The 20,467-nt window shown below is 49.5% G+C and overlaps 1 protein-coding gene across 1 annotated transcript in view; it reads right to left on the bottom strand.

The window, feature by feature from the left end:
• Positions 1–20,467, bottom strand: part of LOC119406551 (ATP-binding cassette sub-family C member 4) — a 79,961-nt gene that overhangs the window by 39,020 nt on the left and 20,474 nt on the right. Inside the window, exons 10-15 of the mRNA XM_049420133.1 lie at positions 13,281–13,474; positions 12,267–12,443; positions 9,276–9,443; positions 7,890–8,077; positions 6,453–6,528; positions 4,906–5,122 (exon numbers count right to left, since the gene is read on the bottom strand). Coding sequence (XP_049276090.1) covers positions 4,906–5,122; positions 6,453–6,528; positions 7,890–8,077; positions 9,276–9,443; positions 12,267–12,443; positions 13,281–13,474 — 1,020 coding nt within the window. The remainder of the gene's footprint in view (positions 1–4,905; positions 5,123–6,452; positions 6,529–7,889; positions 8,078–9,275; positions 9,444–12,266; positions 12,444–13,280; positions 13,475–20,467) is intronic.

Genomic DNA, 20,467 nt, shown 5'->3' with positions numbered 1-20,467 from the left:
TACTGCAGCGTCCAACTGCCATGTCTCAAAAGCGGCATAAGCCAAGGATAACGCAGCCGCTGGTGTGGCGCACACAATCACAATCTGCACGCACAATGCCGATCAGCGCCGTGGTGGTGTGCTTCTTCCTCGACGTCGTGATTGTGCGCTGGATTTTCACTGTGTTCGCCGACAAAACAAACCTAAGCATGCAATGCTATATTGGTCGAGCAGCGTGCAAGCGCAATGCACTTTCAGGGGTGAGAGGGGGGGGGGGCGGGAGAAAACTGCCCCAGACATAGCGGCGGAACATGTTTATGCATGGCCTGACATTTTGTACAAACTATTCCTACCCGCCCCCCGCTCTTACCTTCGTCATTGTGTCCTGGCCCTTGCGGGAATAAATTTTCGTGATGGCGGCTCGTTAGCTGACGTGAGTTTTAAACCCCTGGCATAAGCAGTGAAGGTGGAGTTAGCATATAAGCGCGCCATACATTTGCTGTTTGGTCAGTCGACAAAAATGAAAAGTTATACGCTAAAAGGTCGTTATTCGCCCCTCGTTCATTCGGAAAATCGGATAATTCGGACGTGTTCTCTGGTCGCGGCCAGCTTATGCATTGTTTAATGGTATCAAACTCTTGTTAATTCGGTCATATTTGCCCGCAACCCGGTTAATTTGGACGATCCTCGGAGCGCACCAAGCAATCCGAGGTTCTACTCGGAGTTCGAACACCTGTATTCACGAATGCCGAAAAACGGCATTCGTGAACAACTCAAACGGCTGCGGTCCTTCATAAAGGCGTGGTCGTCGTCCACGATCTAGCCATAATCACGTTGTTGGCGACAAAGACTTCGACGGATGCGGCCCACTTGCTTTGTCTTCAATTTTGCTCGGCGCACGCGAACTGCGTGGGTGATATATCTATGATCGCGTCCATAGCACCAGCGGCGACTGCGGGTCATAGCTGCGACAAGCAGCAGTTTCGTTTTCGCCGCGTCGCTTCAGAACTGTGTAGTAGCCATTCATTATTGTGGATTAGCGAGCCAGGTTTATTCAGCAGCGGATACTGTCCCGAGCAGTTTCGTTTCGACTGTGGGCGCAGGCCGCGCACGCGCCTTCGGAACTGCGTGGTCGCTATGATCGTGTCTTAATTTAGCGACCGCACTTTCGTCCACAGCGGATGCGGCACTCAGTAGCCTCGTTTTGACTTCGGGCAATGCACGCGCAATGTCACGCAACTCGAACATAGTGGAAGCTGTTGAAGGTGACTAGATTCAACCGCAGTGCGCATGCTGGTATAAAATTCGGTTGCGACATTACGATGAACGGACGATCATTTGTCGTTCATTTTTCCGGCGCAGAAGTTATCTTCACGTGCGCGTGGTGGCGGTGGCGGTACGTAATAAGGGAGGGGGGCAGATCACGTTTAGTGTTAATTAAGACACGGCTGTCCTGAGCCGCGGTTACATTCTGAACGGAGTTGCGAATGAAGAAATTTGCGGCATTTGCATTGCTTTTATGCCAGATATGTACCATGAATTTAAGTGGTCATTAAAAAAATGCGAATGCATTGATGTGTTATACACTTGTTTATTGTTTCCTTGATACTTTCGATAATTCGGCATTCGGTTAATTCGAACAAATTTTCCGCGGTCCCGACATCCCATGTGACATCCCCTGAGCAATGTATGGGTAGGGGGGCCTTTGTCAGGGAGTTGCATCTGCCTTTAGCCCCTTTATCCCAGACAATGTCTGTCTGAATAAAGTTCAAATTAAAAAAAAAATAATGATACATGTACAATAGCACATTTCCCTTAAACCAGTGTTAACATCTGCGGTTTGTCCCTGAGGCGATCCATTACAAACTTACAAATCTGCACGTTCGCATATAACGAGAATATATGAGAGATGATCATCTTAGATGCGAATGCATACAAAACTTTTGTCCAGTGTGACAGAGAGATGTGAATGAGACCCGGCGAGGTTGAGTAGGTCTGAGTGGTAATGATCGAAGATGGGAGCTATTAGACGTGTAAAACGCGAGTATCTGTGAACGGGAATGTGCTTCAATATGGACATCAGGGCCGCATGTGAGTGTGAGTAGAGCGGAAAGCTTGGCATGTTCATTCATGAGTAGATTCATTTCAAAGGCGTGAGTGTGAGTATGAGTGAGTGACGAGGGATATGAGAAGGCATGAGTATATGAAGGCAACATACGAGGGTAATAGGTGTGAGTATGAATGTGATGAGTACCCATGGGAGTGAGTAGACATGAGTGAACGTGAGTACAAATGGCTGTGAGTAGGTGTGAGTATGAACGTTAGCACCGGTGTGAGTAGGTGTGAGTCAGTACTTACCAGTGTGAATGGGTCGGTGAGTACCGATGGGTATGAGCAGGTATGAGTATAAACGTGAGCGAGTGCCCATAAGTGTGAGTACCTTTGAGTGTGAACGTGAGTACTTATGAGCGTAAGTGGGCGTGAGTATGAACGTGAGTGAGTGCCTATGAGTGTGAGATGGCGTGAGTGTGAGTGAGTACGAGTAGATGTGGGTAAGAGCGTGAGTAAGTGCTATGAGTGTGTGTATGTGTGAGTGTGAACGTGAGTGAGTAAGTATGATAGTCAGTGCACGTGAGTATGAACGTGAGTGAGTACCAATGAGTGTGAGAGGCGTTACTGAAAGTGAGTGAACACTTATGAGTGTGAGCGGGCGTGAGTATGAACACGAGTGAGTACCAATGGTCGTGACGTGTGAGCATGAACGTGAATGAGTGCCTATGAGTGTGAGGAAGCGTGAGTATGAACTTCAGTGGGTGTGAGTGGGCGCGAATATGAGCGTGAGTATGCCCATCAGTGGGTGTTGGTGGGCGTGAGTATGAACGTGAGTGAGTGCCTGTAAGTGTGAAAATGAACTTGAGTGAGTGTCTATGAGTGTAAGTAAGCGCGAGTATGAACGTGAGTGAGTGGCTATGAGTGTGAGTAGGTGTGAGTATGAACGTGAGTGAGTGCCTATGAGTGTGAGTAGGCGTGAGTATGAACGTGAGTGAGTGCCTGTGAGTGTGAGTGGGCGTGAGTATGAACGTGAGTGAGAGCCTATGAGTGTGAGTAGGCGTGAGTATGAACGTGAGTGAGAGCCTATGAGTATGAGTAGGTGTGAGTATGAACGTGAGTGAATGCTTATGAGTGTGAGTAGGTGTGAGTATGAACGTGAGTGAGTGCCTATGAGTGTGAGTAGGCGTGAGTATGAACGTGAGTGAGTGCCTGTGAGTGTGAGTGGGCGTGAGTATGAACGTGAGTGAGAGCCTATGAGTGTGAGTAGGCGTGAGTATGAACGTGAGTGAGAGCCTATGAGTATGAGTAGGTGTGAGTATGAACGTGAGTGAATGCTTATGAGTGTGAGTAGGTGTGAGTATGAACGTGAGTGAGTGCCTATGAGTGTGAGTAGGCGTGAGTATGAACGTGAGTGAGTGCCTGTGAGTGTGAGTGGGCGTGAGTATGAACGTGAGTGAGAGCCTATGAGTGTGAGTAGGCGTGAGTATGAACGTGAGTGAGAGCCTATGAGTATGAGTAGGTGTGAGTATGAACGTGAGTGAATGCTTATGAGTGTGAATGGGCGTGAGTATGAATCTGAGTGAGTGCCTATGAGTGTGAGTGGGCGTGAGTATGAACGCGAGTGAGGGCCTATATGTGTGAGTAGGCGTGAGTATGAACGTGAGTGAATGCCTATGAGTGTGAGTAGGCGTGAGTATGAACGTGAGTGAGTGCCTATGAGTGTGAGTAGGCGTGAGTATGAACGTGAGTGAGTGCGAAGGCTGAAAAAATTGGGATGAGTGAGTGTGAGTGAGTATTCTCTTACAGTGCCGACCTATGCAACCCCGCCACGAAGCATCAGTCGTCCAACCGCGTTGATCATCGTAATAAGGCAGGAATCGCGTCATGCCACACTGAGTCTTTCTTTCAGTCATTTATTCCCCGTACATCTCAGGATTGGAACCACCTTCCCTCAAGCGTCGCAACCATCACTGACTGCAAACTTTTCCACGAAACATTAGATAACATTGTATAACCAGGAGAATCTGTTACCTGTACTCACTGCTCCTGTTTGTTCATTTTTTTTATTTTTTTCTTTGAAATAACTGATATTCTCTGTATAACCTGGAGAAATGTTCTGTTACCTGTATTCATTGCACTGTTTTATTCTGTATTTTTCATGTATTGTATCCACTCCCTCTTCAATGCCATTTGGCCCTGAGGGTATCATAAATAAATAATAAAATAACACACTAATGGCGAGCTATTTATATGCACCATTTACCGCAGGCGGTACGCAGCGCTCGGAGGTGCTTCAGCGTGTTCACTATCACCCGCGAGATGGCGCGAAGGGCGCGCTTTAAAGTTCGTCGCCCCGCTCGTGTTTTGACGAATTGGTAAGCGCGCCCCCCTCCTACCTGTAGTGTGACCTTTAGTTTGACAATCGGGGCATGGTCACCCGTGCTCACGCGCTTATCTTGTGAGGGGGGGGGGGGGGTTGTACGTCTTGCGCTTTCACCGCAAAGTTTGCGCTGAAGCAAGAGACTGCACGAAGGTCGCTTCGCTCGCTGCAGCGACCGCGTTTGCGAAGGGAGTGAGCTGCTATCTAAAAGAGCCAAAGTAGGGGCTAGTTGGTCGTGCATAGTCGGCACTTGCAGTCGGCACAAGGAAGTCGGCACAAAGAAGTAACAACTGTGACAGTTGTTAGTTCGCGCTCGTCCTGTGTGTGTTATTTTTGTGCGTTCTTTGTGCTTAAGCAGCGCGCTGCAAGTATCGAGCTGTTTGCCATTCTTCGTGTAGCATTCCAGTTTGTCGCTATCGCATCCATTTCTTCGCCCTTGCGACAAAACTTTCACTTCTTTTTTAGCGTAAAACTTATCGTGGCCGCTCGCCTACCGTCGCACAGGGAGACGAGGACGAGACCGGCCACCCAGGCGGCGTCGGAGCGTCTTCTGTCCTCGTTGGCAACCCTCCGCCCTATGGCGTCGGTCCATCCCCTGATGAGGAACTGCTGGCCGGCGACTGCGGCGGCACAGGCCACGAATAGCAGTATAGACACCCAGCTCCAAACTCCCGAGAAGGCCAGCAGGCGGTGCAGCACCTCCAACGAGCTCTGTAATGCGCACGCGTGAGTACATTGTGATCAATAACTTTTTTGCCAGTTGAACAGCTGATCTGTTCTGCGTGAGCCTCCTAGGGTTGCGTTACCAGCATTAATACGGCTGTAACGGAGGCTAGTTGGTACGACTTCATCTTGTAACGCGCTGCCAGGAATTGACAAAGACCGAGGCAACGAGACACACACACAGGGTGATACGCGAACAGGTGATCTGATTACAAGCCTTTCTGTACAAGCTCGAAAAAGAAAGAAGGAAATCGACAAGAGAGAGAGAATATGTGAGCAATCCAAAATATTAGACGATATTCAAAGGAGGCATAGCAGCCTCCAAGTTAAGAGCACCACATACACGGTACAAACCATGTACCGCATACACGTGTCAAACACGTGTATGCGGTACATGGTTGCCTTTAACATGTCAATTTTCTTTTTGCGAAAGCGCAATCCGAGGCCTGCTGACGCACCCATCGCTGATGTGCATGTGGAACGCTTAGGAGATTCTCTCGCTTTCTGATCAGTAGATCGCGCCATTACTTTTGTGTCTTGAAAGGCGCATCACCCTGTCTGCGTCTTTCGTTCCCTCGGTCTTTGTCGATTCCTGGCAGCCCGTTACATGTTGAAATAATAAATTATTTTCTTAGAACAGGCTGCGACCTCACGTGCGACGCATGTTATATTAGGCGTTTACTGCAGATGTGAGTTAGCCTAGAAGTCTTTGTCGGCAGTTGTTCCACCTGTACTTCGCTCTCACTCTTCATAAGCCTCCTATCTGACGTCTATAAGTTCGCTGTAGAGCATATATATTCGAGTAAAAGGCGTGACACCCTCGAGAACTATTCTTGGTCCCTAGAACACTATCCTTTGCATACACGATTCTCCAGACAACCATACTCTTCAGTATTTTCCCGTGCCGTAGTAGTGGACTGGTCACAAGCGTCGTGCGCAGTTCTATACGTATATATAGACTTTACAATATATATGTGTATATATGTAAATTGCCTTTTGCACCATACGTTTTACCATCCTTTCTTTTGTGATAACTTTATTTCACCTCCTGATTACATATCACCTGAGAATCATGGAGGTTAACTTCACTATGCGTCATATCAGTATGAAGAATGCCGCTGTTCTAAGTCTCATGTACAGCAAGGAGATCCTACGCGTGAATTATTGCAGAAAGGCAAACGGAGCCCAGATAGCGATGCCTTCTAGGAACTCACGAACTAGTTGCTTGTCACGTCGACTGGTTTGGAGTGTGTACCGTAATGCTAACTAACTAACTAGCACCAACTAACCGCAGTAAAATGAAACGACAGATCCTCACCTTTTGCGGTTGCGAGCGTTCATCGATGGTGATCTTTCCTCGGTGTATTTCTTGACTGGAATCGGTAAGGTTCTTTCTATGCAAGAAAAAAAAAGGAAACAAAAGCAAGGATGCGAGTGCTATGAGAGACTTTTTCATTGGGTGACATAAAACGCTTGCACACGCAAGCCGTTCAGACTCCCCACAAGAGAAAACTACAGCTGGGATCCTTGCGTGAATAAGCTGCTTTGTTATGGTGCTAAACACTGTACTCAGCACCATAGCCATTACAAACAAGCTAGGCAAAATGGCTAGAAGCAGAGACTCACAACACGTGCCCCATGTGACACTCATTATATTTAATAATATTTACTATAGGTTGCGTCGATGCTGAAGATAGTAAACTAAAAATTCGCAACATGTTACAATGTGTAACATTTGAAGGCGAAAGCCTGCCGCACACTTCGTAAGTTATACGATCGGAACCAGACTTCTTGTAAGAGAACATAACGAGTATCAGTGTGAGAGACACGCAATACGTTCGGTCGATTCCAACGTTCCCCGCCCCTCCGCGTAAGCATTCTGCACCTCAGGTCAGGTTGTGTTGTACTGCCTCCGAGATCGGCCCCCTTTTTACCGATCCACGATGTCAATTGACGGCGTAATCATGTGACGTCGTGATGACTCATGATGGCATCACAAATATGGGTGATCAGTGAAATCATGACGACGACGCATGGTTACGTCATGACGGCCCACTTTTTACCGATCCACGATATCACTTGATGGCGTCATCATGTGACGTCGTGATGACTCATGATGGCGTCACAAATATGGGTGATCGGTGAAATCATGACGACGACGCATGGTTACGTCATGACGGCTCACTTTTTACCGATCCACGATATCAACTGATGGCGTCATCATGTGTCGTCGTGATGACTCATGATGGCGTCACAAATATGGGTGATCGGTGAAATCATGACGACGACGCATGGTTACGTCATGACGGGACGTAATCATTCGGAGAAAGTCATGTGGGTTTCTGGACTGAGACTAGCGAGACCTTACAAGACCTTACGGTCTCGCAATGTCTCGCGCAAGTCTGGAAGTTTCAGCATAGCCACTTAAGGTTTTCGCCTTAATAAATTGCACTTTATTCGACGATAGTCTGACCAACCAGGCGCGCCCAACCCAAGGAAAGTAGGCATAACGAGGTACAGCCTTTAATAATGAAATCTGCTTCTGACGACGTATACTTGCCGCAGTGGATGTATTTCGGTACCCCTTGCTCTATCGAGTTCGTTTAAAAGCAAGGCCAGAAACAAGCGCATCTACAGGAGAAGTAAAGATAGGATTGCTGTCCTCTGTGTGAGCTATTTTGCAAGACAACAGCAGTGGCAAAGTGGAAGCGTCGCTCTGAAGAAGAAAGAAAAAAAACAAGCAAAAAATGCCTACCGGGTGCTTCTTGCCGTCTGCGTAGGCGGCGCCTGCTGAATCTGACTGGTTCGCAGCGTCCGCGGTGCATTGGGGTCCAACAGCAGCGCGCTTAGGTTGGAAAAGCTGAAGATCCGCCTGTCGTGCACCAGCAGGATACGCTCCACGTGCTTCAGCAAATTCCCTTGACTGCTGACAAGGATGCGAGTCTGCAGGAAGAGAGAAGAGGAAGAATGGGACGACGTGTTTGCAGTAGGACTGAATGCTAATATTTCTAGTACATACTTATTTTATTTATTTCATTTAATTATTTATTTAATGCTTTTATTTCACTCACGCTTTCTCTTCCTTTTTTTCTATCTCTTTAGCATTCAATTGGGAAACCGCAACACAAATAATATTTTCGCTTACCTAAAATTATCTCTTTAGGATTATCCTTTTTTTTTTCACTCACACATCCTACTGCCGCACGATTCGTGGCCGATCCCCCGTGGTGGGTTGTGCCATTCCTCTAGGATCAATCAATCAATCAATTCAAAGTTGGGCCAGTTAATACGTTGAACCGGCGCTCATTCTGTGCATTCTGTTCCTCCGTCTTCGTCTTTCGTAACGCACTAAACATGTTAACAAAGAAGATGACTTTTAAGGGCTCGTTGTTCTTTGTCAGACACAACATTAATGAGAACTAACAGACAATAATGCCTGTTATTATTGTTTGTTAGTTTTCATTAATAAACATGTTAGCGGCGTTTCTTGTTCGACAGTTTCTCCTCGCTACGGCAAAGCAGTCCCAGCGCAAGTCGATTGTAATAAATAGTTCTAGCTGGCTCCAAACGCCTTGCAGTATAGTTACGGCTTGTTAAATCAGCACCTCTAGGATGACTAAATGGAGCGCTGAAACGAAGTGAAGCCCACGCAACGCCATGCATTTAGCCCGGTTAACTGAGTGAAAAGTGAAGCGCAAACTTCCCGGATTCGTTGCGCAATGACCCATGACACTGCCCTCCTCAGGAAAGAAGTGAGTACATATTCATCACGTATGGAGGGAATGTTCGTTTCGTAGAGAGTGTCTTGATTTTCGTTAAGGCTTAATATCACGAACGTGTTGTTTCACGGAAGAATCCGACTAAGAAGTAACCTTGCGTGTGTTAATTAGGCGTCGATCCTTATGCTACAAACATACACATCAGAAGCCCAAAATCGCATAATCCAATCTAGTTGAGACAGACACGAGCAAATTGCAGTTTGCAAATAAATAAATAAATAAATAAATAAATAAATAAATATGCCTTTAGAAAACAATGAACTGAAGCCGCTCAGATTTACTTAAATGAGCGACTCCGGTTACTGTCGGACTCACCCTACCTTCTTCTTTGACCGCGCTACAACTTTGCTACGAACACTGACCTTCCTGCGGAGTAGTCCCTGCGCTCCCATGACCTGCCTGAACACCCTGGATGCCACCTGAGCGTCGAGGCCGCTCAGAGGGTCGTCGAACAGGTACACGTCGGAGTCGCTGTACACAGCCCTGGCGAGAGCCACACGCTGCCGCTGGCCTCCACTTAAAGTTGTACCCTGCACGCAGTCACCACATTCCGGAACGTTGAACCAGAGTGTCCGAGACGAAGCAGCAGTTGACATACCCGAACTACAAGCCGTACTAAGCTTGTCATCAAGCTGAGTTTGCGATGTGCTTGAGCCGAAATGAAGGCTGCATGTGTGCACTCTCTAGGCTTGTTCACTGGTCCCGTTCAGCACTATTTCACGGCGTTGTCTCATATCAACTGTTGTTGTCTTTAACTCATACGATACGCCAGTGACTAGGTTTTATTAGACACCCTCATCACTGCGCGCGCACGAGCGTGAAGGGATGAGCTGCTTGACGGCAAATCAGTCGAATCCACTTATCACCAAGTGTGTCGGGGATCGAGCCCACAACATTGTGAACATGTTAGGTATTGAACATTCGATCTCCCTCTGAAGTGTACAGGAACAGTAGCCCCCGAACCTTCCATGTTTGTAGGGTATCGAGCCCTCACCTTACTAGGCATATGGGTAATAGAGCGCCGAACATTTCAAACGTGTAAGACATTGCATCCTCGAAGTCCGAAGTATATAGACACTCGAATCCTAAGCCTTCCGAGCGTGTGTATATCGTTTAATCAACAAAAGAACGCAGAAGCGTACACAACAGCTTAAACGTATGGAGGCAATAAACACCGCAATTTATAATCCATCGTGCTTCGTGCAGCTTTGAGACTCCCTGGGCAGTCTCCGCGTAATTTGTACAGCGAAAACACGTTAACAGATGGAATATAGCATGGCAAAGAGTAAAATAACACCACACGCCACTAAATTAGAACTGCGTAACGAGTGGGTGCTTTACAGCTTCCCACCCATTAGATAGAGCTCACCCATAGTTCTTCATTTTCATCCCCCACAGGATCAACAAAGTGCATATAATGGCTTACAGACGCGTAGTGGATACCTCGACAGAATAATGGCATAGTGGGTACTTCCCCACTTGGCAAAACTATGATGATCTGTGGTGTGGTTGGCGCATTACTACTGTAGTGGCAGTAATCGCCCCAAGAGAGTTTACAACTGTCACTAGAATGCCGCTGCTCCAGTTTTCGCTGTGACATTGCTGTTTGTTCCGCGCAGGCTTGGCGTTTTTTGCCAAAACCATTTACCGCAGCGCAATTCAAGGGCTTCACAACAATAAATATCTTATTGTGGCAGAGCACGCTTTACAGGCGCATCACAATACTTGTTAAGGAAAGCTTCTCGAGAACTTACACCCAGCGTCCCTCTTGCAGGCAACCAGGTGGCCCGCGCCGCAGCTCGAGGTCTCACTCACCGAGCCGCGGCCAATTCGGTCGCCGCCTCTGCCCCCGAGAGGGGGTATGGCAACATCGGTAACAACAGAACAACAGCAACCGGAGTGGTCGTGGGGCGATCGCCTGATCACATTCAGCGACATCACTCAACATTACAGACTAAACACTCGCAAATACCCTCCACCACACGGCAAAATAAAAAAATGGCATGCCTTAACATGGAGATTATTACGAACAAACACTTACCCCAGCCCGGCGATCCTACGCCTCTGTTACCCGAGCCTATACCCAACTGACGCGTGCAAAGCATGCGGAGAAAGAGCTACGCTGCGGCATATGCTTTCGGAATGTGCCGAGATAGTTAATGTCGCTTCCGGCGCTCACTTGGCGACGCACGTTAGGCAGAGACAAACTCCAAGCTCAATCGTCGCTGCTGCCACAATGCGAGGGCGGGGGCCGGCCGCCGCCGCGCCTGCGGCCGCTACTGTGGATCGGCTCCATCGGCGTCACTGCCGCTAAGAGGTAGCACTCACGAGTGACGAGCTCACCGACCTTCTTTGGGCCATCCGGAAGCCGAAGATGCCGCCCAGATCGAAGGACTTCGAGCCGTCACCTGAGGCCCCGTTATCGTCACCGACGGAGGGTTGGACGGGACAGGGGTTAATCCCATCTTCCCCCGGCCCACCCCAAAGAAAGTGGCGGACTAACCTTAATTAAAGTTTATTCATTATTTCATTCAGGAGGAGGAAGGAAATGAAGGAAAGGCAGGAAGGTTAACCAGACGCGCGTCGGGTTTGAAGGGATTAAAAGAAAGAAAGAAGAGGGAAGAACGCACTGTCAGGGTACATATGCACCTGTCCATTGAATGCCTACAAGCGGTCGTTTAAGCCGGTCGATTTTAAAAACAGTAGCAACGCTCGCGTCGCGTCGAGGATCTTCCCTTCGGAAAGCAGTCTGTCGTCTAACTTGTTCAGCGCATCGCGCAGAATGTTTCGTTCGTTCACAAAACGTCCACGGAAACACAGTAGATGTTCTATCGTTTCGTTGATATTGCACGAGTCGCATTTTGAGGTGTATGACATTCCTATGCGAAAAGAGTACGCCTTCGTGAAAGCTACTCTTAACCACAGGCGGCACAGTAAAGTTGCATCAATTTGCAAATGTGCAATGGTAGTGGCGTCGATGAAACTCACCGGAAAGATGCCACGCGTCGACGGTGGATACTGACCTTCCCTCTCGTTAGAACAACAAGAGCACGCAGAAACGCACACTTGAGCTTAAACTTATGGGGACAATAAGGAACACCACAATTTATGAAGCATGATGCTTCGCATAGTTTTGAGACTTCTTGAGCAGCCTCAGCATTATTTTTTTGTAGCCATGCCGTTTACTGCAGCATAGCCGGATGGCTTCACCACAAGAAACGGCTTACCGTGGCAGAGCACGCTTTACAGGTATTCAAAATACATAGCAAGGGTAGTAACTTTTTTTCATAATTTCACATTTACGCTGCTGAAACCCATCGGAGATGTGTGACTCGTCGACCATGCAGACTGACCTTCTCTCCCACTTCGGTGAGGTCACCCGCCGGGAAAGAGGAGAGGTCCGTCTGCAGCTCGCACGCCTTGAGGACGGTCAGGTAGCGCAGCGGCTCCAGCTTGTTGCCGAACAGGATGTTGTCCCGCACGCTCATGTTGTAGATGCTCGGCGTCTGAGAGGCGTAAGCCACCTTTCCCTGCAAAGAGCGGGCGTACAGCGACTTATGTACTACAGCGTTGACGACGTTTCGGCGCCCCGCCTGAACTACAGTCGATATTTTGAAAAGGTTTTAATGACGGTAAAGAAAGAGAGACGCCTTTTCGCAAGACCATTTCAGAAACCAAAAAAAAAAAGGTAGAGTGGGCGAAGACTCGTCTACACTGCGCTCTCGTCTACGTGGGCGCAGTTGTGCAAAACTTTAACCGCTGCTATTTTCCATATTTTGCAGAAAAATCCCACAAACATTAATTTCCTTTGTTAAAGCATTAAAGAAGATGAAGATGATTTCTGTTTTACGCGTGACTTAATCACTCACCGTAAAGCGATACGATGAACGGAAAAAGCAATAGTGAAATATGGGATACTAGGAAAATCTCTTCGGAACCCGAAATGTGTGAATTCCGTGTTTAATATAATAATATCTGGGGTTTCACGTGCAAAAACCACGACATGATTAGAAGGCACAGCATAGTGGATGGCTCCGGAGAGTTCAACCATCTTGTGTTCTTTAACGTGCACTTACATCGCACGGTAAACGGGCCTCTGGCATGTCGTCTCCATGTAAAGGCGACCACCGCGGCCGGAATCGAACCCGCGATCTTTGTGTAAAGAGCCGAGAACCGCAACCACTGCACCACCGAGGCGGGCAGCCTTGCGTATTTAGACGGTATACTAAACTTCGAAAGTCAAATAGCGGGAAACTTCCCTACTGCGATACCCGAAGCGGGGCGGAAGCGTGTGAAAGCGTAATTCAAATAATACAAATAAATGCTTCAGATAATTGAACTGAAGGAAACTAAATTTGTATCCTCACGCCGACGTCGAGCCAACCCCGGGTGCGCATCATGTCTCCCAAGATGGCGGCCAGCAGCGAGGACTTGCCGGAGCCCACGAATCCAACCACGCCCACGAGAGAGCCCGGCTCGATCTCCACCGAGACGCCGCGGAGGCTGAAGCCCTGCTTGTCCGGGTCCCAGCTGAAGTCGCACTTCTCGATGAACACCTCTCCTGCGCAGCAAGAAAGTGAGTTAATGCACGCGTCATCAACGAAATGAGATAACAACTGTATTTGAAGATATTACTTTTTAAGCGAAGCTTCTATGAGTTACAGATATCGGTGGCGGCGGTGACGGCGTAGTTCGCGAAAAACCGGACCGCGTTCACAGAAATGCGGGTGTACTCGAATGCAGCCCTCGAAGGTGATCTGGTCAAATCGTATTCGTACGCGCCGTTTCCCAATATTTGATGCTCTCTACAGCGCGAGCTTACCGGCGATGAACCGTTTCTGTGAAGACAATCTGATCTTTTATCGAGGTCACTTGTCATTTCATGTTGCCACGTTTCATTGTTGCCTTTTATGGGCACATTTAATTGTTTCACGCGTGACAGTCGTTGTTGCCTGTAGCAACAGAAGTGTTGCACTGCTAAGCACGTGGGTGAAGATCCAGTTCGACGCACGGAGGAAGGAAAAGGTTGAGAGGGTTGTGCAATGCGATAGCAAGAAACAAAGAGAAACAGCAGGTCAGACACGCACACGCCAAGCTTCGCTTGCCCCCATTTTCCCAATATGGGAAGAGCTCCCAATTTTTTGTCGTTCCTCAGTAGTCCTCGCATTAGAGTTTATTATAGCGAAAGCCTTAAATGCCTTATCAAAAGCGAAATTTGACCGTCGGCGCCTCGCGTCCTGCGGCGTCGGAAACGAGTGATGCAAAAAATCATCGTCACGAGATGACGTTGCCATACGACGTCACGATGACGTCACAGATCGCCAAAATTAGTGACGTCATCATGACGTCATAGCGATGGCACGTGACGTAAGGTCACATGATGACGTCATCACGTCGCATCATAACTTGGCCAAATGTGGTCCGATCACGGAGGCAATGCAAAACCAGGTGGGGTGTCTCCGATCTTCGAGACAGTGCGAAACCAGGTTCGGTGCAGAAAGCTCTGGGAGGGTGGCGGGGCAGCATCGATACATTGGCTGAGAGGAACAAGAAGATGGCTTTTGCCTTCGAATAGTATTTAGTGAATGCATAAGGGACCCTGCGAGTTTTTTATTTTTATTTCTGCGCACTCTTTTTTACCTGCCATGTGACATGTCCTCCTCGTGGGTGTGAGCATGTTAATTAGGTAACAACGATATTCCAATGCCAGTCTTAAAGCCCTGAATGGCCGGTAGTGAACGGTTAGTGATAAGAAATGAATAGCGTGAGGCGAAAGAATTCATCCCACTGCACCAGTTATCAACCAGAAGAGAGTAAACCCAGGTGCTCGATCTTTCGAATAATATTGTAGCGGGGTTGCAGCTATGACTATGGTGAAGTGTGCGAAGAAGAGGCAGACGACGTGTCGGTGTGCTGGAAGTAACAACCGCCATCTTGACTGCTGGACCATCCTACACTGTAAATAAGTTATAAATATATTCGCAACATTTTGGTGGTGGTGCTGGGTACTACGCAAGACGGAACTCCGCAGCGGACGTATCCTGGACAGCCGCAATATGTCAACAGAAAGCAACTCTGCTGCTGCCGCTTCGACCGCGCCTCCGGTACAGCCGGTACAGCCGGTCGTATTGACTCAACCCCGCGATCCCGGTAACTTCTGCGGCACCGACCACGTTGACGTCGATGACTGGATCGCGAAGTATGAGCGGTTTGCGGCGGTCTACCGGTGGGACCCTACAATGATGCTTGCCAACGTTGACTTCTATCTCTGCGGAACAGCAGGTACGTGGTTTCAGGCTCATGAAGCTGACATAACCAGTTGGGATGCCTGTAAACAGAAGCTTCGTGACCTATTTGGTAGAGCCGTCGGGCGCCAGCGGGCCGCTTCTAAAGAACTCTCCTGTCGGCACAATCTTCGACCGAATCGTATGTCTCCTACATCCTTGACGTCCTGGCCCTTTGCCGACGTGTCGACACCAACATGTCAGAGGGTGACAAAGTAAGCCACTTGCTCAAGGGAATTGCGGATGATGCTTTCAATTTACTAGTGTCTAAAGACTGCTCCACCGTGGACGACATCATCAAAGAGTGCCGCCGGTTCGAAGAACTGAAGAGTCGCCGCATTGCCCAGCATTTCGTGCGACTTCCGAACACGGCCGCTACATCATCTTGCGAGGACCTTCAGCCGCCATGCGGTCAACCGCCTACCAACGAGAGCGTAGTTCGCATCGTGCGCCGAGAAATCGAGGCGGCGTCGCCACCATCTTTCCTGACGCGGCCATCTGATGATCCTCGACCAACGATCTCGTTGATCCAGCAGGTTGTGAGGGAAGAGCTTGCAAATGTCGGACTGCAGCCGGTGTGTTCGTTGACGGAACCTCGTGTCAGTTCCATAACGCCTCCTCGTGCACCGGAAATGTTTCGCCGCTATCGTGACCCTGCCCAGTGGAGAACGCAGGACGACAAGCCGATCTGCTTTCGTTGCCACGGTGTAGGACATATTTCTCGCTACTGTCGTTCTCGCACCTTTCCATCTCGCTCGTTTTCTGGCTATCGACGTGACGACAACCACCGGCCCCTGCAGTTTCCCGCTCGTGACGGTGGACCATACGCTGAGGCTCCTGCGACATCGGTCCGACGCTCCAGCCGTTCGCCGTCCCCAAGCGATCGTCGCTCCCGGTCACCTCAGCCCCGTCGCCATCCGTCGCCCCGCCCTACTGGACGCCCATACTCGGAAAACTGAGCAATGCAGCTCCCGGAGGTGACGCTGCATTCGACCCCCGACCTGAAAACCCTCTGCTGACCCTCACTACGGACCAGAACCTGCTTGCTGTGGAAGTGGATGGCCTACCTGTTACTGCCCTCATTGATACCGGCGCACATATTTCTATTATGAGCTCTGATCTCCGTGCACGATTAAATAAGGTCCTTACGCCGCCCGAGTCCCTATTTGTACGTGTCGCTAGTGGAGGAACTCCGGCTGTACTCGGAATGTGCACGGCACGTGTGAGGTTCTCCGACCGCCAGACGTCCGTTGTGTTTCACGTTCTCGCTCATTGTCCACATGATGTCATCCTCGGACTCGATTTCTTGTCTGACCACTCTGCTGTCATTGACTGCTCGGCCGGTGTTGTACAACTTGACTTGCCTGCGTCCGCCGACGTGTCGGAGGTGGTTCAGACCAAACTTTCGTGTGCTGAGGCTATTCGTCTGCCACCACAAGCCCTAACTTGCGTCGCTGTTGAACCCTATCCCAATGTACCGGATGGTGATTACGTGGTTTCTCCTTCTCCCAGTGTTCTACTGGCCCGCAGCGTCTCCTCTCCGTACACAGTTGTAACTGTTACAGCGAACAAGACGTGCCTTCCTCTTCTGAACTTCGGATTTAGCCCTCAAGTCCTACCACAAGGCATTGCTCTTGCTACTCTGTCACCGTCGCACGAGTGCCAGATCTCATCGGTGTCACCTGAACTGCCCGTTGTCGTCTCTCCGAACCCGCATAGAGTCGACGCAGTCACGTCTTCTACACTGCGCAACAACATCACCAAGATGATTGCCTCAGAACTTTCGCCCTCTCAAGTTAAAGACCTCAGTGATCTCCTTATGATCTACTCTGACATATTTGACTTCGACGGTAGGCCCTTAGGTCAAACCTCGCAAGTCAAGCACCGCATAGATACCGGTGATGCAGCTCCAATTCACAGGCGTCCTTACCGAGTTTCACCATCAGAGCGCCAAGTTATTCAACAGGAGGTCGACAAGATGCTCACAAAAGGCATTATTGAGCCTTCTTCGAGTCCGTGGGCTTCCCCTGTAGTCTTAGTTAAAAAGAAGGACAACACCTGGCGTTTCTGCGTGGATTATCGGCATTTAAACAAGATCACCAAAAAGGATGTCTACCCGCTTCCTCGTATCGATGATGCCCTGGACTGCCTTCATGGTGCTACCTATTTTCTTCGATAGACCTACGCTCTGGTTACTGGCAAATCGCCGTAGACGACCTCGACCGTGAGAAGACTGCCTTTGTAACGCCTGACGGTCTCTACCAATTCAGAGTCATGCCGTTCGGCTTGTGCAATGCGCCGGCCACGTTCGAGCGGATGATGGACACGCTTTGCGCAGCTTTAAATGGTCTATCTGCCTGTGTTACCTGGACGACGTCATTGTATTTGCCCCCACCTTTGAGTCTCACCTCGACCAACTTTCGTCCATTCTTTCAGTGTTTCGTGCGGCTGGGCTACAACTTAATTCATCGAAATGCCACTTTGGCCATCGCCAAGTTGCTATTCTCGGGCATCTCGTTGACTCATCTGGCATCCGACCCGATCCCGACAAAGTTCGCGCTGTCCTCGATTTTCCCGTACCAACTTGTGCCAAAGACGTTCGAAGTTTTGTGGGCCTATGCTCATATTTCCGACGATTCGTCAGAAACTTCGCAGATATTGCCCGCCCCCTCACTGATCTTCTCAAGAAAGATGTGCCATTTTGGTGGGGTCCTGACCAAGCCAGTGCTTTTTCCCGCCTCATTACGCTGCTCACCACACCGCCGATCCTCGCCCACTTCGACCCGTCTGCTCAAACCGAGGTCCGCACAGACGCTAGTGGTTACGGCATTGGCGCTGTGTTAGCCCAGCGTCAATCTGGTCATGATAGAGTTCTTGCGTATGCCAGCCGGCTCCTCTCCCCTGCCGAACGCAATTACTCTATTACTGAGCGCGAGTGCCTGGCGCTTGTATGGGCAGTTGGTAAATTCCGCCCCTATTTATATGGTCGACCTTTCACCGTTACCACAGACCACCACGCTCTATGCTGGCTTTCAGCACTCAAAGATCCAACAGGGCGCCTAGCTCGTTGGGCTCTGCGCCTCCAGGAATTCACGTACACAGTGGTCTACAAGTCCGGCCGTCTACATCAAGACGCCGACTGCCTTTCTCGGTACCCCGTTGACGATCCAGACCACGTAACGGATGACACGTCCATCTGTATCTCCTCGCTCTCTGCTTTCGGCAACATCGGTGACGAGCAACAGCGTGACGCGTCCCTACGAGATCTAATCACCCGCCTGAATACTGACTCGACGGACAGTTCGCTTCGCATGTTCGTCATCATAGACGGTATCTTATACCGCCGGAACATGCGCCCAGTGGGACAGAAACTACTAGTTGTAGTACCCACTCATCTCCGCTCGACCGTACTTCAGCAACTACATGATGTACCAACGGCCGGCAACCTTGGTGTTGCCAGAACGTACGACCGTGTCCGCCGACGCTTTTTCTGGCCCGGCCTCTACCGTTCCGTACATCGTTATGTCGCTTCTTGCGAGTCGTGCCAACGCCGGAAAAGGCCAGCTGTACACCCCGCCGGGTTCCTTCAACCCATAGACATACCTGCTGAGCTTTTTTGTCGTGTCGGCCTCGACCTTCTGGGACCTCTCCCACTTTCTCACAACGGTAACAGATGGGTCGCCGTCGCTACGGATTATTCTACCCGTTTTGCCATTACGAGACCTCTCCCGAGCAGCTGCGCTACAGACGTCGCCGACTTTTTGATACATGACGTCATCTTACATCACGGCGCTCCTCGTCAACTTATCACAGACCGAGGCCGCTACTTTTTATCCAAGGTAATCGAGGACCTACTTCGCTCTTGTGCAACCAAGCACAAGCTTACAACGGCCTATCATCCCCAAACGAACGGACTCACAGAACGTTTGAATCGCACGATCACTGACATGCTCGCCATGTATGTCTCGACTGATCATCGCGACTGGGACATTGCTCTACCCTTTGTCACTTTCGCTTACAACAGCTCGCGCCACGACACTGCTGGATATTCTCCCTTTTACCTTTTGTATGGAAGAGAACCGACCTTGCCGTTCGACACGCTCGTACCCATCCCTGACCACATCTCCACCGAATATGCTCGCCACGCTATCAGCACAGCCGAAAAGGCCCGTCAGATCGCCCATCGACGCCTTTCGGACTCGCAACTCAGCCAGAAACGTAGATACGACAGTTGCCACCGGAACGTTCGCTTCAATCCGGGTGACCTCGTTCTCCTGTGGTCTCCGTCTCGGCATGTTGGCCTGGCCGAAAAACTTCTGCCCAAATACTCCGGCCCCTACCGTGTGCTACGCCAGGTGACTGAGGTTACCTATGACATCGCCCCTCTGGACCTTACGGCGCCCTCTACGTCTTCAAACGTCGTCCACGTCGCTCGCCTGAAGCCGTACCTTTCGCCTACCACCTGCTAACAGGCGCCGAGTCGGTGCTTTCACCGCCGGAGGTCGATGTAGCGGGGTTGCAGCTATGACTATGGTGAAGTGTGCGAAGAAGAGGCAGACGACGTGTCGGTGTGCTGGAAGTAACAACCGCCATCTTGACTGCTGGACCATCCTACACTGTAAATAAGTTATAAATATATTCGCAACAATATAAACAGACAGCCAAGAAATGCACAAGACAAACTTACCGACTATGGGCAACACTTTGTAAGAACACTAAAAACGCCAGGCCTGCGCGGAAAGCACAGCACAGTCTCATCGAAAGCTGGAAGAGCGGCATTTCTAGAGCCCGTTATAAACTCTCTTGTGGCTACTAATACAAGTACTCTAGCAACGTACCCACTACACCACAAATCATATTTTTTGTGAAGTTGAGAAGCACCCACCACGACATCATTAGACATTCTGCGGAGAAACGAGCCACCATATGTAAGGCATTATGTGCACTTTATTGATGCGACGGTTGATGACGATGAAGAATTATGGCTGAGCCCTTTGTAATGGGTTGGAAGCTTCAAAAGACAAATTAGTTACGTAATTCGCATGGCGTGACACCCGGTCATTAATTACCTCTCCCACCACGTTTTATAACATTCGTTAACGTGAAAAAGAGAGATAGATAGCGAATTAACTTTATTGAGACACTGAGGAAGTGTATCATGGGAGCCTTATGGGCTTCCTTGGCAACCAAAAGAAGTGCACTTGCGAGGAACCCACTACGCTATAAATCATCATAATTTTTGTGAAGAAGGGAAGCAGCCACTATGCAAT

This window comes from Rhipicephalus sanguineus, chromosome 10 (assembly GCF_013339695.2).
Source record: "Rhipicephalus sanguineus isolate Rsan-2018 chromosome 10, BIME_Rsan_1.4, whole genome shotgun sequence".
In the NCBI taxonomy this organism is placed as follows: domain Eukaryota; kingdom Metazoa; phylum Arthropoda; class Arachnida; order Ixodida; family Ixodidae; genus Rhipicephalus; species Rhipicephalus sanguineus.
The sequence above is the reverse complement of the archived record's forward strand: the minus strand, read 5'-3'. Positions and strand labels throughout refer to the sequence as shown.